Raw genomic sequence first — 19,434 nt, 5'->3', positions numbered from 1 at the left:
TCAAAATTCACATGCCAAGATCAATTAATGCACTTAAGCCTTTTAATTTTTTTGGAGGCTAAGAACCAGTTGGCAAAATCGAACACTGCTTTTCAACCTTGTATTCAAACTAAAGAGAACCTTAAGATGTGTCCAATAACTAACCAGGAAAGAGCATCTCAAACACAAAGGGCATATATGCAAAAACAAAATGTGTTCATGAAAACTGACAATTCTTCCAACCAAACCCCAAAGTACATCTGCTGCTTCTATTTCTAAATGATTTGTGTTGGCTTGCAGTTCTCATGTTTTCTTTCATCTTCCCACTTGGAAAACACTATGTAGTTTCCAGATATATATCCTATAAACCTTGCCAGTCTAGAAATGCTCTGATCTAAATGCTGCATTAATTAGCAACCAAGAAGTGTAATTTTCCCCTTAAAGACATTCCTTCATTTGCTATTAAAGGAAAATATTTAACTCTTTCAGCAAGTGCTTTCTTAAAAATCTGGCTGCTCATTATACAAAGTAGCTGTCCTTTGCTTTTAGTTTAAACTATAATCTGTATTTTTCAAAATACCCATATTCTTTCACTCTTCTTAATCTCATGTTATATTACAAGCTATAAAATGAGTATATAAATTCAAACCGTGGTAAATACATTTTAAACATGTCAGAATCTTTATTGAGACCACTGCTTATTAAGAAATGTGAGATATGAATTGAAATCCAAAATTAACCCTGAAATGTATATATGCTTTTACTAAAACATTTTTCTAAAAAAAAAAACTGTAACAGATGTGAAACTAGTTATTAAATGCCAAGTACTCAACTATGCATGTGTGCACAAACACACAATATAAATAAATTTAAGATTAGGTAACTTTCTGACATGGATTCGTAATAGTTTGAATGCATAAATAACAAAAATATTTTTTTTAAATATATTTTATTGATTTTTTACAGAGAGAAAGGAAGAGAGATAGAGAGCTAGAAACATCGATGAGAGAGAAACATCGATCAGCTGCCTCCTGCACATCTCCCACTGGGGATATGCCCGCAACCCAGGTACATGCCCTTGACCTGAATCGAACCTGGGACCCTTCAGTCCGCAGGCCGACGCTCTATCCACTGAGCCAAACCGGTTCCGGCAACAAAAATATTATTTGTGACAACTGTTCTCTTGATAAAAAGAGGAACAAAAAGTAGTCAGGTACCCGTACAGACAGGTTATAAAAAACTCTTTACCTGGAGGTTTCTGTTAGTGAGGGATTCATCAAGTGTTGTTGCCAACTCTATAGCTCGCTTCTGACTAGAAGGATCTAAATAATATACCATTTTGGCCGCTAAATGAGAAGAAAAACAAAAATTAGTTTTATTTCAAGATAAAAATCAGCATCTTATCCTCCATGCATTCAAATATAGGCATATGTGCACAAAGTGTGGCACTTTATGAGAAAAATAAGAATAGCCATTTGAAACAGTGTCATTTATTTTTTAATTCTGAGAGGATAGACCAGAAATAGCCTAACTAGAAGGTGAAGGCCTAGGAAGGGCAGGGGCAGGATGGAGGGAGGCAAAGGGAGGGGGAAATAAGGGACATCTGTAATAAAAATTAGTCAACAATAAAAATTTTAAAAAAAGAATGTTTAAGAGTGACTATGAAGAAATGCAAATATCCTATATAATAAAAGGGCAATATGCAAATTGACCCTAACAGCAGAATGCCTGGGAATGACTGGTCAGTATGACACGCACTGACCACCAAGGGGCAGACGCTCAATGCAGGAGCTGCCCCCTGGTGGTCAGTGTGTTCCCACAGGGGGAGCTCTGCTCAGCCACAAGCCAGGCTGACGGCTACCAGCACAGTGGTGGTGGCGGGAGCCTCTCCTGCCTCCTCAGCAACGCTAAGGATGTCCAGCTGCAGCTTAGGCCTGCTCCCCGCTGGCAAGCGGACATCCCCCTAGGGCTCCTGGGCTGCCAGAGGGATGTCTGACTGCCAGCTTAGGCCCGCTCCGCCCCCAGGGGAGCGGGCCTAAGACAGCAGGTGGACATCCCCCGAGGGGTCCCAGACTGTGAGAGGCACAGGCCGGGCTGAGGGCCCTACCCCCCCAGTGCACAAATTTTTGTGCACCGGGCCTCTAGTTCTAATAATATTTGTCTTCGTGGGGCAAGGCCCTGGATAGTTTTCTTTCAAAAATGAGCATAATTTGGGGGTTTAAGGGAATACCTAACCTTGACGATATGAGCCAAAAATCTGAATTGAGAATTCCACAAAGGCATACAAAACTGCTGGGTTTCTTAGCCAGATTTTTATTTTTGTTAATACTCACCCAAGGATATTTTTCCATTGATTTTTAGGGAGAGTGGAAAAAAGAAACATCAATGTGAGAGAAACTCATCAATTGGAGGCCTCCTGCACAGGCCCTGACCAGGGCCTGGGCCAGGGAGAAGCCTGCAACTAAGGTACCTGCCCTTGACTGGAATGGAACTCGGAACCCTTTGGTCCATGGGCTGATGCTCTATCCACTGAACCAGGTATTTTTAAAGCACCCTACTAAACCGCCAGCCACATGATCCCATCTTGTCTAGAATTTAGCTTGCTAGCACAGACTCTTGCCAGATGACCCTTGCCTGTGGGATGGTTTCAGGTGTTTAGCACTGTCAAGCTTGCTATCTTACATACACATGAGAAATGGGGGATGATAGTCACATTCAAGTGAATTTTAAGAATACCCTGATGGGAGAAAGAAGAAAGTCTCTCCTTCATTGTATGTAATTTATAGCTAAATTCAGTTATACTTGCTTTTCTATAATGCCTATGCTGAGCCAGGAGAAACTACTAACCTTGATTCATAGTCATAATTTTGTCTAGGAAATTTAAAATTGTATGGGAAGCGTATATAAGCTGCCTGTTTTCATGGATTAAAATGTGACATACACATTGCCTCTTCCACGTGAAAAATGTGTAACATCATTGAGCCATTAAAATAAAAAATGGAGTTGTCTTAGGCGGCCATGATTAGGATAAAATAAAGTGATTACCTGATAATCTGTGTGGCAATGAATCAGAATTCCTTTTCAGAAAAGTTTCATTAAAATTCTTTGGATTCGTTGCTCCAAAAAGACGATTCATTTCTTGTTTTAATACTGTTCTAACTGCATCAGGTAAATCTTTACTGTCACACACTGCTGAACAAATTAAAAACAAATTCTATTAGCAAGTCGAAAGTCTGATAAAGTTTGTAGGAGTTAAAACAAATTGAAAGGCAATTCAACATTTAAAGAGCTTACCTATATAAATTTAAAGAATTTCAAATTTATGTGTCATCACTCAAAAACATTTCATTGACAGATGATTCATTCCCAGAAAAGAACAGAAAGCAAAATAGATGATAAAAGATGTAGTTCCACAGCCTTAAAAACTCCTACATGCTGCCCCCATTAACTTTACAGGGAATCTGCAAAGCAGAGGCTTGACGGCACCTACTGGTAAATAATGTCACAGCAAATAGCGGTGGTGAAACCAACAGAATTTTCCCCACCATCTCCATCTTATTCTACAACCGAGTAAGGTATAACAAACTTACCGGTGTTGTAAGAAAACATGGTTGACTTCATTAACCTTTATTTTCAGGGGCTATGTGAACCAAGCTATCACTATAGAATAAATTTCAAAGGACCACCAAAGTATTTTCCTGTAATGAATACATGCAGCCATCACATTCCCAGGTCTTGGGATTTGGAGAAAGAAAAGCTGACCCCCACACCTCTCTGGACTGCATCCTAGTTATGCTTTGTTTCCTTGCAGGCATACCTCAGCAATATCTCAAGTTTGGTTCCAGACCATTGCAATAAAGTGAATATCACAATAAAGCAAGTAACACAAATTTTTTGGTTTCCTAGTACATTAAAAGTTATGTTTATATTATACTATAGTTATTAAGTGTGCAAAAGCATTATGTCTAAAAAAAAAGTACTTCTTAATTTAAAAAATATTATATTGCTAAAAATGCTAACCATCATCTGAACCTGTTGCAAAAATGGTACTGATAGAGTTGCTCAACTGTTAATAAAACGCAGTATATACTGCCTAGCCGGGTGTGGCTCAGTGGTTGAGAGTTGACCTACAAACTAGGAGGTCATGGTTTGATTCCTGGTCAGTGCATATGCCTGGGTTGCGGGCTCAATCCCTAGTGTGGGGTGTGCAGGAGGCAGCCAATCAATGATTTTCTCTCATCATTGATGTTTCTCTCTCCCTCCCTCCCTACCCCATCCCCTCTAAAAAACAAACACAAAAACCCAACCGAGTATTTGCAAAGGCTAATAAAGCAAAGCACAATAAAACGAGGTACATCTGTACTATTTTCGTATAGAAAGACAATCTGGATCTTTGAGCCAGACAGACCTGGGTATGGACCTTGGTTTGGACAAATCATAACCTCTCTGAACCTATTTCTGTTTTGTTTTGTTAATCCTCACGAGAGGATATTTTTTCCATTGATTTCTAAAAGAGTGGAAGGGAGGGGGTAAAGAGGAATAGAGAGAACAAGACATCCATTGTTTGCCTCCTCCATGCACCCTGAACAGGGCTGGGTATCACACCTGCAACACAGGTAGGATCGAGCTTGTGACCCTCCAGTCCTCGAACCAACATTCTAAATGCTGAGCCACACTGGCCAGGGCTCTGAACCTGTTAGTCTATAAAACTGAAGTGATATCCAACCTAGAATGATCACAGGAAGGAAAGGCTAAATTTAAAAGAGCTAATTATATACTATTCAATAAACTGTAGTTATTATTTGTCATAGATAAAAAATATAAATAGATTTTTCTTTGGTTAAGAACTATGGTGGTGGCTTTCAAACTTTGCCTATAACCAAGTATTTGTACGTTTTTAAATGCTGGTAATGAACCCTACATTGCTTTCATTGTCTCAAAAATGGGCCACTACCCTAAGTTTAAAATAAACTGAACTATTGGGTAGTAAATATTTAAGTAAAATATTCTACACATAATTAGTAACTGAATAATTTATTGATATTGCCCTTTGTTGGTTAAACAGCATTTCTTCTATCATTCTAAAGAACTGGGTGGTTCAAATATAGGAGCTACTTGTTAAAGAATTTAGCTTTACTGCCATTCTGGCTGTATATTCAACTTGATTTAAAGGGTTATAACAAAGTTGCCCCAATTTTGTGTCTCTGTTTAAGTACACACCTGTTCTTATCAATGCTATTAAGCAGTCTACCCAACTTCTTGAAGGCTTTTTGAAGATAGTGAATCTTTATCAATACAAATTATCACTGCTTTCCATATTAAAATTTAGTCAAAATAAGGATCTCTTTGTAAATCTCAATGTCAGCTGAACACTTGGAGAAATGGGAATAGCTAACATACATTTTAATTTTCTGAAATAACTGTTGCAAGAAAATGGTCACAATCCACACACTCATTAAAAGCAAAAACATTTAGAGATGCCACTTTTAATTCATATTTAAAGGAATGTCTCTAATTCCATGGCACTTATGTATAATTTACTGCCTTTCAGGAAAGAATAGATTATGCAAAAACAAAAGTGTGACCCTGGTGAGTGTTGCTAGTGGTTGGAGCATTGGCCCATCCACCGAAGGGTCTTCGGTTTGATTCCTGGCCATAGGCCCGGTATCAGGGTTATAGGCTCCATCTCCCACTCTGGTTGGGACAGTGCAGGAGGCAACTAGTCAATGTGTCTCTCACATCGATGTTTCTCTCACCCACTCCAATCTCTCCAAAAATCAATGGGAAAAATTATCCTCGGGTAGGATTAACAAAAAAACAAACAAAGCATGTATGTTACTTTTGAAAATAGTTTAAGTGCATTCCATCCTAACCAAGAATGGATCGGTTATCTCTAGCCTTAACTTTCTGATTCATGATTTCAAAGTTTTTTAATACAAAAAAAAAAAAGACCAAAAAGAAACTTCTTTATTTTCTCTAAAAACAGCAATTCCTTCTTCTATTTTGTATAATGTGGCATATTATTTACTACTTTCTGAATTTAAAAAGATTGAGGAAAAATATTTCTATAATTCCATTTCTATAACAGGAATCATTTCTTTGACAAGCATAAATGTCTATTATACACACACACACACACACACACACACACACACACACACACACACACACGGAAACATTGAACAGACTGATGAATCTCAGAGGGAAGAGGAGAGGGGGGAGGGCAGGAAGGGATTAACCAATGATCTTATATGCATACTAGAGGCCTGGGCCAAAACCGGCATCTGACATCCCTTGCAGGGTCCCAGACTGCGAGAGGGCACAGGCCAGGACAAGGGATCCCACTGGTGCAAGCATCCATGCACCGGGCCTCTAGTAATTTAAATAAGGCTTTACTTTTTCCTTTGAAGACAAAACAATGTTCTTAATTGGGACAATTTAGCAATTTTCAAAACGATGATTAAAATGCCTGGTTTAATCTCATTATTTTATATAATGAATGGATTTATATGAGCCTGAGTATTTAAGCAATGAGATAACTAATAGTATTTCTAAATTCTGTAGGTTGTTCTAGTAAAAATTCCATTTCTCCTTCTCTAATCACTTAAAAACCAAAACAGCACTACTTGACTATAGGAGTGCTTTATCTACATTTAAAGCTCTGTAGTAGATAGAACAATATGAAGACTTGGGCTCTCATCCCTGCCTCATTACTGGTTACCTTGAATAAGTAATTTAATCTTTAATGGTCACAAATTTCTCAAATATAAAATGAAATAATTAGCATAAAATTCCACCTTTCATTCTCTAAAATTCTGTAGTTTTACTTCACATTAAAATTAATGTATGGAATCTTATCAAAATATTTGAAAAGTACGATTGTTTTAAAGTTCTTTTTAACCCATATATATTTAATAACAAAAATGATATGACTTAACTGTGCTAAAGACAGGTACATAAGGAGATAACCAGTCCATTTCAAAGAGATTCTTAAATTTCAGGACAATTTACTAAGAAGCTTATATAATAACATATGATTCAAAACTTCAATTTACATGTAACCTTTTACAAACAGAAACAAAGGTAATTCGCAAATACCTGAACTGAACAATTCTGTCAAAATTAGGTAACGTTTTTTAGCACTAAGAAATAAAGACCTTCAACACAAAGACAAGAACCCTGCTTTGGCCTCAGCTAATTTAATATGCAGTGATTCTAAAATGATTGTTTATGATGGCAAACTTGTACAGATCACTTATACAGTCACAAATATTTCAGAAATGGGAAACAAAAACATACCAGTACTAAAGAGTCGAATCATACACTCATGAAGCCAGGGATGACTAGAATCAATAGCAAATGCCCTCTTTACTGATTGTAGCATCAAAAGAAACTTTTCTATAAAAAGAAAAAGTGAGATATATTTTTATCATTTGATAAAATAAGATGCGCTCTTTTGGAGAACTAAGACCTTACAAATAGAAAAACTAATTTACAGTCAATCACATCTAACCTACTAAACATATGACTGAAGCCAATGAATTCCTCAGATTAGCAATGTTAGCTATTTTCCATACAACATTCTTTAAGAAAAAAGGTTTTATGAAATACAAAAAATTTAGATAGCACGCAACAATATTTGAACTAATGCCATATAAACAAGTCCATTTCAACGAGATTCTTCAATATCAGAACAATTTACTAAGAAGCTTATATAATATGATTCAAATCAACGGAAACAAATCTGAAGCCATTTCATTTCCTAACATCCTTTAATCAAAATAAAGGGATTTTCCTCACTACGTAAAAACATCAGTGAGCCCTGGTTGGTTTGGTTCAGTGGATAGAAAGTCAGCCTGTGGACTGAAGGGTCCCAGGTTCAATTCCAGTCAAGGGCACATGCCCCAGTTACAGGCTCAATCCCCAATAGGGTGCATGCAGGAGGCAGCCAATTGATAATTCTCTCTCATCATTGATTGCTTCTATCTCTCTCCCTCTCCCTTCCTCTCTGAACTAAATAAAAATATATTTTTAAAAAATCATTGTTTAGCCGAAACCAGTTTGGCTCAGTGGATAGAGCGTCGGCCTGCGGACTGGAGGGTCCCGGGTTCGATTCTGGTCAAGGGCATGTACCTGGGTTGAGGGCACATCCCCAGTAGGGGGTGTGCAGGAGGCAGCTGATCGATGTTTCTACTCTCTATCCCTCTTCCTTCCTCTCTGTAAAAAATCAATAAAATATATTTTTTAAAAATCAGTGTTTATATGCTTAAAACCATCTCCTTTCTTGTGTTTCCTCACATGTGTAATGGTTTCCTTCCTACCTGACTATTCTCTCCTGTCAATCCCTGGCTCTTCTTCCCCCTGAAAGGTAGAGTTTTCAGTGATGTTCTAATCTCTATCTATGCTGTTCCCCACTCTCCCTCTACCCTCATGTTCCCAGGCTTCAGCAGTGCTTCAACCTGTTGAATGGAAATCTGCAGCAGAATATTCCCTGAACTTCTATCATCTATGAATACCTCTGTTATGACTTCCCTAATTTGGCACCATTCTCCAAATATCAAAATTCAAAACCCCAGGCTTCTCTGACATTTTCTTTTCCCTTACCCTCAACACTCAGAAAGCTAAAAGCACTGCCATGCCCTTTGTCATGGCCCATTTCACTCTCCTGCAGTGGACTGTCAATGCTGAGAGCCCTTCAGAGGTTACTATAGCATAGCCAAGAAGCCAAGTGAATGGAATTTAGATTGCCCTTCCCCACTCTAAGAACAACAGCTGTTGCATTTTATACTTTGGGACTGATTTAAAAGTACTGGTTTAAAGGGAGTTGCAGTAACTGTTAAAAGTTTAAAATTACTGTACTATTTATTAAACTTAGTTTCCAAATTATAACATAATCATTGTGGAAAATAGAAAATATAGTAGAAAATATTTTAGTCATTCAAATTCCACCTAGAGATAATCTCTGTTATCTTTTATCAATTTCTGCTTGGCCACTTTTCGATTGTACATACCCCTGTAAGTATCTTATTAAAATGAAAATGAAGCTATAGTTAGTTTTATGTCCTATTTTCAAACAATTATATATGGCAACCTTTCCCTAACATTACAAATTACTTTTGGTAAACATGATTTTTAATGGATACTCTATAGAGGTGTCATTTTATTCAGTCTTTTTTAGGACAGTTACACTGTTTGGAAACAACCTTCTACTGGATCTTACTAACCAGTTTGTCTCCCTTCAAAACACATCACCTTAATGATAAAATTTTCTTTTTCAATAAACCACTGGGATTATTCCAATTCAACACCATAAAATCTTCTTAGTATCTATTATCTTCTATATAATAAAAACCTAAGCAACCATTATGGCGAAACAACCAGAACAACTGGTTGCTATGATGTGCATGGACCACTAGGGGGAAGACACTCAACACAAGAGCTGCCCCCTGGTGGTCAGTGTGCTCCCACAGGGGGAGCGCCACTCAGCCAGAAGCCGGGCTCACAGCTGGTGAGGGCAGCGGGGGTGGCAGGAGACTCTCCCACCTCCACGGCAATGCTAAGGAGCAGCAAGCCGAGCATTAAGAAGCAGTGAGCAGGTGGGCGGTAAGGAGCAAGGGGTCCCGGACTGTGAGAGGGATGTCCACCTGCTGGCTTAGGCCCTCTCCTTTCAATTTTGTGGAACAGGCCTCTAGTATATAGTATAAGCATTCTAAACTTGGCAACCAAGACCTCTCATTTATATTTTACTGGCTCAGGCAATATAGCCAACCTCAACATTACCATATTTACACACACTTGTGTTTTCTTAACAAAGCCTCTTCCCTTCTACACATCTTTTCTTTCAGAAATAGGAGCCACCCTTCAAGATACACCTAAAGCATCACATCTTCTATTTTTAACAATAGCTAACATTTATTAATGCTTACTGTGTACCAGACACCATTCTAAGTTCTACATGTATTAACTAATTTTATCCACAGACGCACATAGGAGCTATTATATCTGACCCTAATCCTAGTTAGGCATTTACATCTATTTGTGATTTTAATGTCCTAGAAAAGATAATCATATCCTTGTACCTCCCCACATTTCGTGCATAGCAGGCAAGCTGAACTGGCATTTGCAAACAGTGGTGAGGCTATTGGAGTTGGGAGACTATATCTAAGAAATACAGTGATCAATGTTATCAAGGCAACAATATCCTAATTGCCTACCTTTCCTAAAGTAAATCTCAAAGGCAAAAAGATGAGTTTCTATCTTGTTCTTCACCAAGTTCTTCAACGGTGTTAAAAATTTAATAGCTTCTTCCAATGGAGTTTCAACCTAACAAAGATAAAAGAGATTATACAAATGGAAACAAGATTGGAGGGGTGGGGGGGGGTGATGTTACTCTTTCTATTAAAAACACTTAAAAAAAAAAAAAAAAAAAAAAAGCTCACCCAAGAATAGCTTCCCATAATCTGAAGAAGGGAGATTTTGAACTCTACAGTGGATTTTAACCATAGAAATTATATTACCTCTGGATAGAAACTATCCAACAAGTAAGGAAGAAAATACAATAGAACCAGGGAAAGAAAGACAGTAAGAGAAACAGGGAAGATAACCATTAAGGGGAAAAAGAAGGGAGATGTGAAATAGGATAAAGGGGTATGAAAAACACTGTAGAGATCATTACAGAATGAGTGAATATTGTTTTTTAACTCAAACAAAGTGAGTATAATCAAGCTATTAAAAAAATAGTATAATATCCATTCTGTCTTGCTTTGTTCCACTACAAATTCTACAGAAATCCATATTGTTCAAATACAATATTAATGGTGAGATGGTATTTGAAAAAGATTTATATTTATAGAATTCTGTTTCTACCACCTTTTAGAAATTATATAAATGTCATATGAATTACATACTTGTAATCATTACTGGACAGGTATAATGTTTACTATATATCTGTGCTAGTGTTATACTCTTAAACTGAATAGTAAGACAAGACTATTCTCTGTAAACTGGGGTAAGAGTGTAGAGCAATATCATATACATCAGAAGAGCACTGAACATCTGTGTTCTATATTTGCCCTCTCTCATCATAGAAGCGGTGACAATTTATCCTCATTGGAATATGGATTCGCCCTATCCACCCAACATGCACCTGCCAATTGTACACAAACTGGCCAAGGAAATTATTTCACAGCATTTAAAAATAAAGTTAAGCAATGAAGTGTTATCTATGGGAGTTGCCTTGTACCAGCATGTAAAGCAGCTGGCATTATTCTGAAGGATACATGCTCTAAACCAGAAATCAATACATGGTACTACCACTCTAACAGCTACAGATACTAAGAAATAAAGGAGGAAATAGGGGTCCTCATAAGTATACCTTTCTCACACATTTGTAAATATTTTACTTCTTATTCCCATGATTCTAAGTTCTACTGAGTTGGAATTTGTGGTATACAGTGAAGAAACATCTACCAAGGAAAGGAAAAGAACTGGAAACTGAAATTGCCACAGGTTTACATCAAGCTTTTCATGACTGAAATGAGGATCACTTAGATATGGCTGCTACTGAAACACAGAAACATCCCTGGCCAGTGTGGCTGTTGGTTAGAACATCATCCCGTGACCTGTTCAGGGACCATACCAGGGTACATATGGGAGGCAACCGATCAATGTTTCTCCCTCACATTATGTTTCTGTTTCTCTCTCTCTCTAGAATCAATGAAAAACATATCCTCAGGTGAGGATTAAAAAAAAGTGTGTGTGTGTGTGGGGGGGGGGGGGGGGGGCAAGGAATGTAGGGAAGTTGAATAAATACAAGAATTATACCAACCAAAATCCCCTCAGACTCAGTTGGGGCCCCTATGTTTACTGAGTGGAGTAATGGATAGAACTGCCAGCATTATTCATACTCTTTTTTGCCTCAAAGAAAATTCACATTCAGTCATGAAGATTTGAATTTACTTAAACAAATGTAGAATGTAACTGTATTTTGATGGTCAATGTAAGACATTTATTTGCAAGGGCAGTTTTGATCATATTAATTTACAAACTAACCTGAAATCTAATCTGTGTTAAAATACATTGTATATCTCCCTACATTCTCAGCATAACAACAAAAAGTTTAAAAACTATTAAACTCTATACAGACAGAATACTAAGGACTCATTACCCCTGATAAGGAATGCGTGTGCGTGCACAATAGGGAAGAAAAATCCAGCTGAGATGAATGCTGGCTGAAGGCAAGGAGAAACATGGGAGGGGCGGTGCATGAGAGAACTCATAAATGCCAACTACTACTACCCACTGACATTTTGGAGAAACAAGAAACACAGTGTCCACCAAGACTTTATTTTTTATTTTTTTAATATATTTTATTGATTTTTCACAGAGAGGAAGGGAGAGAGATAGAAAGTTAGAAACATCGATGAGAGAGAAACATCGATCAGCTGCCTCCTGCACATCTCCCACCGGGGATGTGCCCGCAACCCAGGTACATGCCCTTGACCGGAATCGAACCCGGGACCTTTCAGTCCGCAGGCCGACGCTCTATCCACTGAGCCAAACCGGTTTCGGCTCCACCAAGACTTTAGATTTTATATTCCATTAACTGAGTATGAAACTCACTAACTAAACCTCTTCCTATTTTCCTTTTCTCCTTAAAAGGAATTACTAACTTAGTAATGCTTTTATGTTATATATCAGTGGTTCTCAACCTTCTGGCCCTTTAAATACAGTTCCTCATGTTGTGACCCAACCATAGAATTATTTTCATTGCTACTTCATAACTCTAATGTTGCTACTGTTATGAATCGTAATGTAAATATCTGATATGCAGGATGGTCTTAGGCGATCCCTGTGAAAGGGTCGTTCGACCGCCAAAGGGGTCGCGACCCAAGGTTGAGAACCGCTGTTATGTAACATCCTCAACTGGAGACACTAAACTTACCATTTATCACAGGTAAGAATGCTGAAATATAGGATCACAAAAAAGCAAATAGAGATCATAGGCCCGGATATGGCAGGTGCTTTTAAAGTGGCCTACAATGCCAGCTCTGGTTTTGACAGCTTGATGTAATTTGGCACTGCAACCACATTGAGGATATGAATAAATGTGGTTGATATTAGATGGGGGGCATCTTGGAAGTAGTTATTCTAGGAAGAGTGTTCTGTGCCTAATAGGTAAGAATAGTATATACTGAAGAACGGTCTATGAAACTGGGTCCCTTCCACCAGGCTTCTTCCAAATGAAGCACTTTCTGTAGGCATTATTTTGTTCTGAGACTCTACAAGATTAGATTACAACTTGACATCTGGCCCAAACCAGCCATAACAGGCTTGACACAAGGCAAACCCTAGTCTATAAGGAGGCCTGGTACAGAATTCTGCTTTGCGGGGGTACTCAATCCAAATAGATCTTCTCTTTTAAGACCTATAATGCAAGATGTGAAGAGTTACAAAGGAAAAAGTCATTAAGGAAAGTCATGGCGTAGAGAGAAAGCAAGTAGAAAGAATAATGGTGGCAGGCAGTCAGTTATGGTAGTAAAGTAGTGGTAATAAAGCTGAGGATAAAAGTGGAAAGCCCCTGAAGCTGATATTATCCCTGAATAACTTTGCAGCTCTCCATGAGGCCTAAAAGGTCAATTTTCTTCCTTTTTTTTTTTTTTTTAAATCCTCACTGGGAGAGTGAGGATATTGTTTCCATTAATTTTGAGAGGGTGAAAAGAAGGGGTGGGGGGAGAGGTGGAGAGAGGGAGGGAGGAAGAGAGAGAGAAACATCTTTGTGAGCGAGACACATCCATTAGTTGGTTGCCTCCCATACACACCCCAACCAGGGGCAGGGATCAGACCTGCAACGCAGGTACGAGCCCTTGGCCGGAATCAAACCTGCGACCCTCTAGTGAGCAGGTCAATGCTCTAACCACTAAGCAAAGCCGGCAAAAGCCTAAAAGGCCTAAAATTTTCTTTGTTTACTTAAACTTGTATACCCTTCAAATAAATTCCCCCAAACAATAAAAAAGTAACATCTTTTTTTTCCTAGAATATATACAATTATTCGTGAAAAGGTGTCAATATATATTTATGAAATCCAAGCTAGATTTCTATATAGTACTTAAATAGCAATAATGCTATATTACTGTCCATCTTCTCTGGTATACTTCTAAAACTATTTTCTAACTCTATTTGTTTGGTATTATAATTTTCCTTAGTTTTAAAGCATCCAACAATTTGTGAATTTTTACTTACTAGTAAGGCTAAAACTGAACCCTAGGGCAATGTCCTCATTACTATATTGCTTTAATATAAGAAATTATGCAATTACTTTTACATGGAGTAGGAGGATGTCAAGGGCCACAAGAGAAACTGCATAGGTATGTTATTAATCAAAATGGCCCATGTGACAATGAATAGCTTGTCTTGGTTTCAGCTAAGATATTAGATTTAACCCTTTGCGGTCATATTAAATTTGGACATGGGTGTCGTACTGGTCGGAATTAATTTCCATTGAAAGAGCAGTGATACATAACATGCAAGATTATGAAGGATAAACAAGATTTATTAACTCTTTTTTGGAACTACATCACTACTAGTAGAATCGCTACAAACGTTATCACTTTCTACGTCAGAGTCAGTATTCAAGGTGCCAAAATAAAACTCTTCATCGTTACTTTCAGATTCGCAGTACACTTCTTTCGGTAACTTTCTTTTTGCCATTTTGGAGTATTATTTTGAAATATCTTAACAAGCGAGAATGCCTAATTACAGTTAAACATAATTTGTAAAGCTTTATTTGAAATTCTGCGAAGTATCTCCGAAGCTTGTCAATTTCTTTACTCTCAAAAGGCGACTGACACGCCACGGTGTTTTGCCACGGTGTTTTGCATGGCGAGTGTGGAACGACCGCGTTTGTTTATATTGAGTTTCAACATCTCCGATTTGTCGGGGCAATGTTTTGGTTCGTGACAAGGTTGCTTAGACACTTAAGAGCTTTCAGAGAAATTATGAACTGATACATGAACAAATAGAGTTAAGATTCGTACGGTTCCTTGCTGTGGTGGCTGAGAGCAGACATACAACTGGAACGGTAAAAAAGCTTTGGTGGCTGAGAGTAGACAAACGACCGCAAAGGGTTAAATAACAAAGTCCAGCCCCGGCTGATTAGGCTCAATGGATAGAGCATGGGCCTGCAGACTGAAAGGTCCCAGGTTCGATTCTGGTCAAGGACACATGCCCAGATTTCGGGCTCAGTCCCCATTAGGGGGCATGCAGGAGGCAGCCGATCAATGATTCTCATCATTGATGTTTCTATCTCTCTCCCTCTCCCTTCCTCTCTGAAATCAATAAAAATATATTAAAAATAATAATAAAAAATAAATAAATAGCAAAGTCCAATGAAGAAATACTGTAAACTGACAACATGGGTTAAAGATACACATATAAAACTCCCTTTTTAACAAGTGATTCCCTATATAAAACCTTGCCAGTGTGGCTCAGAGGTTGCGTGTTGACCCATGAACAAAGAGGTCACCTGCTGATTCCCAGTCAGGGCACAGCCCAGGTTGCAGGCTTGTTACCAAGGTAAGGGGCTTACAAGAGGCAGCCAATTGATGTTTCTCTCTCATCAATGTTTCTCTCTCCCTCCATCTCCCTTCTTCTTAAAAAAAAAAAAAAAAAATCAATAAAAACATATTTTTAAAAAAGTTGCCTAGATATAAAAGCATGCATGTTTCCACTTACAACAGACACTATATTCTTTATACGTATATTTTCGCTAGCCCTAACATCTCTTCCTAGTAGAGAATTCTTCTAGTCCCATTTTACAAATGAAAAAAAAAAAATCAGAGAGTTTAGACACAGGGTCCTAGACACACAGTGAAATGTAAGAGCTGATATGTGGTCCCAGATCAGAATGACTCAAAAGCCCAAACTTTCCACTACACCATCTAGACCAGCAGTCAACAACATTTCAGACCACCAATTGGCGACTGCTGATCTAGACTACGCTGGATCAGGATCGTTATTTCAAGTTTTAAACGTGAAATGTGATCAAGGAAGAAAAAGGAAGATGACTAAACTGAAAAATGATTTTTTGCTCTAAAATCTATAACAAAATGATTGACTAAGATACTTTAAAATGACAATAGTTGGTCATGAAACTTCACGCAATCGTGCTATAAACACTAGTATCAAGTACCTTGGCCAGTTTCTCAGGGATAAGTTCTTCTTTTGGACCTCCAATTTCCTCATCATCGTCATCCTTCTTCTTTTTCTGATTTCTCTGCTGCTTTTCTTTTTCTGCATTTTTTTTCTCTTCCTCTAGCTGGGCTTTCTTTTGAGCTCTTCTTTGTTTATTACGTAGTTTCTTTAGTTCTTTGTCAGACATGTTTGCTGTAGGCAATAAGTGTTAATTAACAGAATTGTAAGCCTATTAATCAGATTAGTAATGATCAATTATTACTAAATATTCCCATACAAACTCCCATAAATATTACATTATCCATGTTTATATGCCAATGTGTACCTAGCCTTTTAATGGCTCCACAATTTGATAGAAAACCCTGTAAGGGCTTAAAAAAAATTTTGAAAACAGAAGGAAACTTGGTGCTGTAACCACAGCAAAGCATAAAAGTTCCTACAGCAATATTAAACTACTTAACAATTCTAGGAATATAATAAGCTGTTTCATATCTCTATGGTTTTGTACTATGCTTTCTCCTAGCCGTGCCTTCTCTAACCTTGTCAAACTCATTCTCCACTCTGTGCTGCCACTGACAAATAAAGCACTGTTGCTTTATTTGATTAATAACAGAATGGGGCAAAAGTAGGTTTACAGTTGTTCGTATGAAAATAAAATTATTAGTAAGTACTAATACAAGAATACAGTTTCATGTAATCACAACAGTAAGCCTACTTTTCCCCACCCTGTATTCTGCTTGTCACAAAACTTGATGAATACATCTGTTTCTGATTTAGACTGAGCAACTTGGTGGCAGAGACCGCATCTTATTTGTAATCTTTGTATTCTCAGGGCCTCACAGCATACCAAAATACACAAAAAACACGAAATATTTGCTAATGAACTAATGGTAAATTAAAAAATGACAATGAGCCTTAGCTGGTTTGGCTCAGTGGACAGAGGGTCGGACTGTGGACTGAAGGGTCCCAAGTTCGATTCCGATCAAGGGCAAATACAAAGAACCATCCTAAAATGAATGTGTAAAGTATATGTATACATAAAACTCTGGAAATTAAAAATTGTGTATAAAGGAAACTGCACCTTTTATAGGGATAACCATTTGAAAGGAGATAACCTTTGGGTAGGAGGAAAGTGAAAGGAGATTTCTCATATTTGTTAAGGATATTTCTGAATTGTTTCAATGTTGTGTAGTTAATTGTGTATTATTTGTACAATATGAGGAAGAGTAGAAAGCCAGGATGTGTGAACAAAAAGGTAAACAAAATGTCAGGGGATCTCAGCTCTGAGCTTCAACTGTAAATTGTCCTGTAGAATCTTACTGGTATCTTTTTTGTACTTGAAGAAACAACAGGTAGCAACAGATTCTAGTGAAATCTGTACAATGATTTCAAAGTGTGACCTTAGAACTTTCTAAACTGTTCTTGCCTAACAGGAAATAAAATTTAATAATGAATTAACAACAACAAAAATCCAAAGGTATTTAGCAGTAGGAAGAATATACAATGCAAACAACTGTAACATCAGAAGAGAAATAAATTTAGGATTGAAGGAAAAAAATCTTACACACTCTTTATGCCTCAACTCCTGTAACATTTTTGTCATGAGTCACAAAGTATTTGGACACACAATTAATTTATATCCTTCTACATGTATGCTAGATCATTTTCATTCTGAGGTTATTTTCCAAATAATCATCTAAGCAAGATTTCTCCCTACATACACTGACACCCTGTCACGAAAAAGGCATGTTAAGCCTGGCCGGTATGGCTCAGTGGTTGAGTGTCAACCTATAAACCAGAAGAAGGGCATGGTTCGATTCCTGGTCAGGGCACATGCCCGGCTTGCGAATGTGCAGGAGGCAGGTGATCAAGGATTCTCTCTCATCATTGATGTTTCTATCTCTCTCTCTCTCCTTCTCCCTTCCTCTCTGAAATCAATAAAAATATATAATTTTTAAAAAGGCATATTAAAAACTGGTCAAATAATAAGTCACTGAACAATTTTAGTAGCTTAATTCCAAGCTGGCTTTTCATTTTCAAGCAATATTCATATTTTAGTAGGTTAATTACAAATTATTAAAAAGAGGAATAAGTAGCCCTAACCGGTTTGGCTCAGTGGATAGAGCACTGGCCTGTGTACTGAAAGGTCCCAGGTTCGATTCCGGTCAAGGTCATGTACCTTGGTTGCAGACACATCCCCAGTAAGGAGTGGGCAGGAGGCAGCTGGTCGATGTTAATCTCTCACTGATGTTTCTAACTCTCTATCCCTCTCCCTTCTTCTCTGTAAAAAATCAATAAAATATAGATATTTTTTAAAAAGGGGGTCTGGCTCTTTAAAAAAAAAAAAGAGGAATAACTAGACATACTGGCAGTCAATATTAATGTAGAATGCCAACATTATTTATATAGTTAGCAATTTACAGTACTGGAGCTAGCAATTTACAATATTGAATAAACCAATTATTAAATGTAAAACTCACGGAAGTAAACTTCTTAAAAGCTAATGATCAGTTACAAATTAAATTCTTACTTAACTTTTGAAAGTATAAAGTAAACAGTATTTTTTCTTTTTTAAAAAATATATTTTTATTGATTTTAGAGAGGAAGGGAGAGAATCATTGATCGGCTGTCTCCTGCAGGCCCCAACTGGAGATTGAGCCCACAACCCAGAGATGTGCCCTTGACCTGACCCAAAACCTGGGGCCCTTCAGTCTGCGGGCAGATGCTCTATCCATTAAGCGAAACAGGCTAGGCAATCGTCGGCAAACTCATTAGTCAACAGAGCCAAATATCAACAGTACAACGATTGAAATTTCTTTTGAGAGCCACATTTTTTAAACTTAAACTATATAGGTAGGTACATTGTTATTAACTTAATTGGGGTAACCCTAAGGCTTAGGAAGAGCCACACTCAAGGGGCCAAAGAGCCGCATGTGGCTCGCAAGCCGCAGTTTGCCGACCACGTGGCTAAGAAAACAGTATTTTTCTTTTGTTGCTTAGAGAAATTCACAAAGTGACTGTCATCATTTTCTAAGCATGTATACCTTCAGTATCCTCTGGATCCCCCCCAGATACTGAAGTCCATTATATAATGAAACAGTATTTGCATATAAGCTACAACATGGTATAACCAAACATCACTTCATTTACATGGGTTCAGTATAGTGCTTGGCACGTGATAAATTCAAGTTTTACTATTTGAAACTTTCTGGGATCTCCCACTTATTTATTTGTTTGTTTGTTTATTTATTTTAATTCTCACCC

General features: G+C 37.7%; 1 protein-coding gene across 5 annotated transcripts in view; it reads right to left on the bottom strand.

The window, feature by feature from the left end:
• The window catches only part of NAA15 (N-alpha-acetyltransferase 15, NatA auxiliary subunit), a 72,212-nt gene that overhangs the window by 2,739 nt on the left and 50,039 nt on the right, over positions 1 to 19,434 (bottom strand). For 3 of the 5 annotated variants that reach the window (XM_036312417.1, XM_036312415.1, XM_036312418.1), the window contains 5 exons: positions 16,169 to 16,362; positions 10,194 to 10,302; positions 7,279 to 7,377; positions 3,025 to 3,171; positions 1,228 to 1,325 (listed from right to left, as the gene is read on the bottom strand). In XM_036312417.1, coding sequence (XP_036168310.1) covers positions 1,228 to 1,325; positions 3,025 to 3,171; positions 7,279 to 7,377; positions 10,194 to 10,302; positions 16,169 to 16,362 — 647 coding nt within the window. Of the gene's footprint in view, positions 1 to 1,227; positions 1,326 to 3,024; positions 3,172 to 3,569; positions 3,678 to 7,278; positions 7,378 to 10,193; positions 10,303 to 16,168; positions 16,363 to 19,434 lie in introns of those variants that run through there. The other 2 variants (XM_036312416.1, XR_004968121.1) reach the window with 2 other exon arrangements.

This window comes from Myotis myotis, unplaced genomic scaffold, assembly GCF_014108235.1.
Source record: "Myotis myotis isolate mMyoMyo1 unplaced genomic scaffold, mMyoMyo1.p scaffold_m19_p_6, whole genome shotgun sequence".
NCBI lineage: Eukaryota > Metazoa > Chordata > Mammalia > Chiroptera > Vespertilionidae > Myotis > Myotis myotis.
This window is presented reverse-complemented; position numbering and strand designations above follow the sequence as displayed.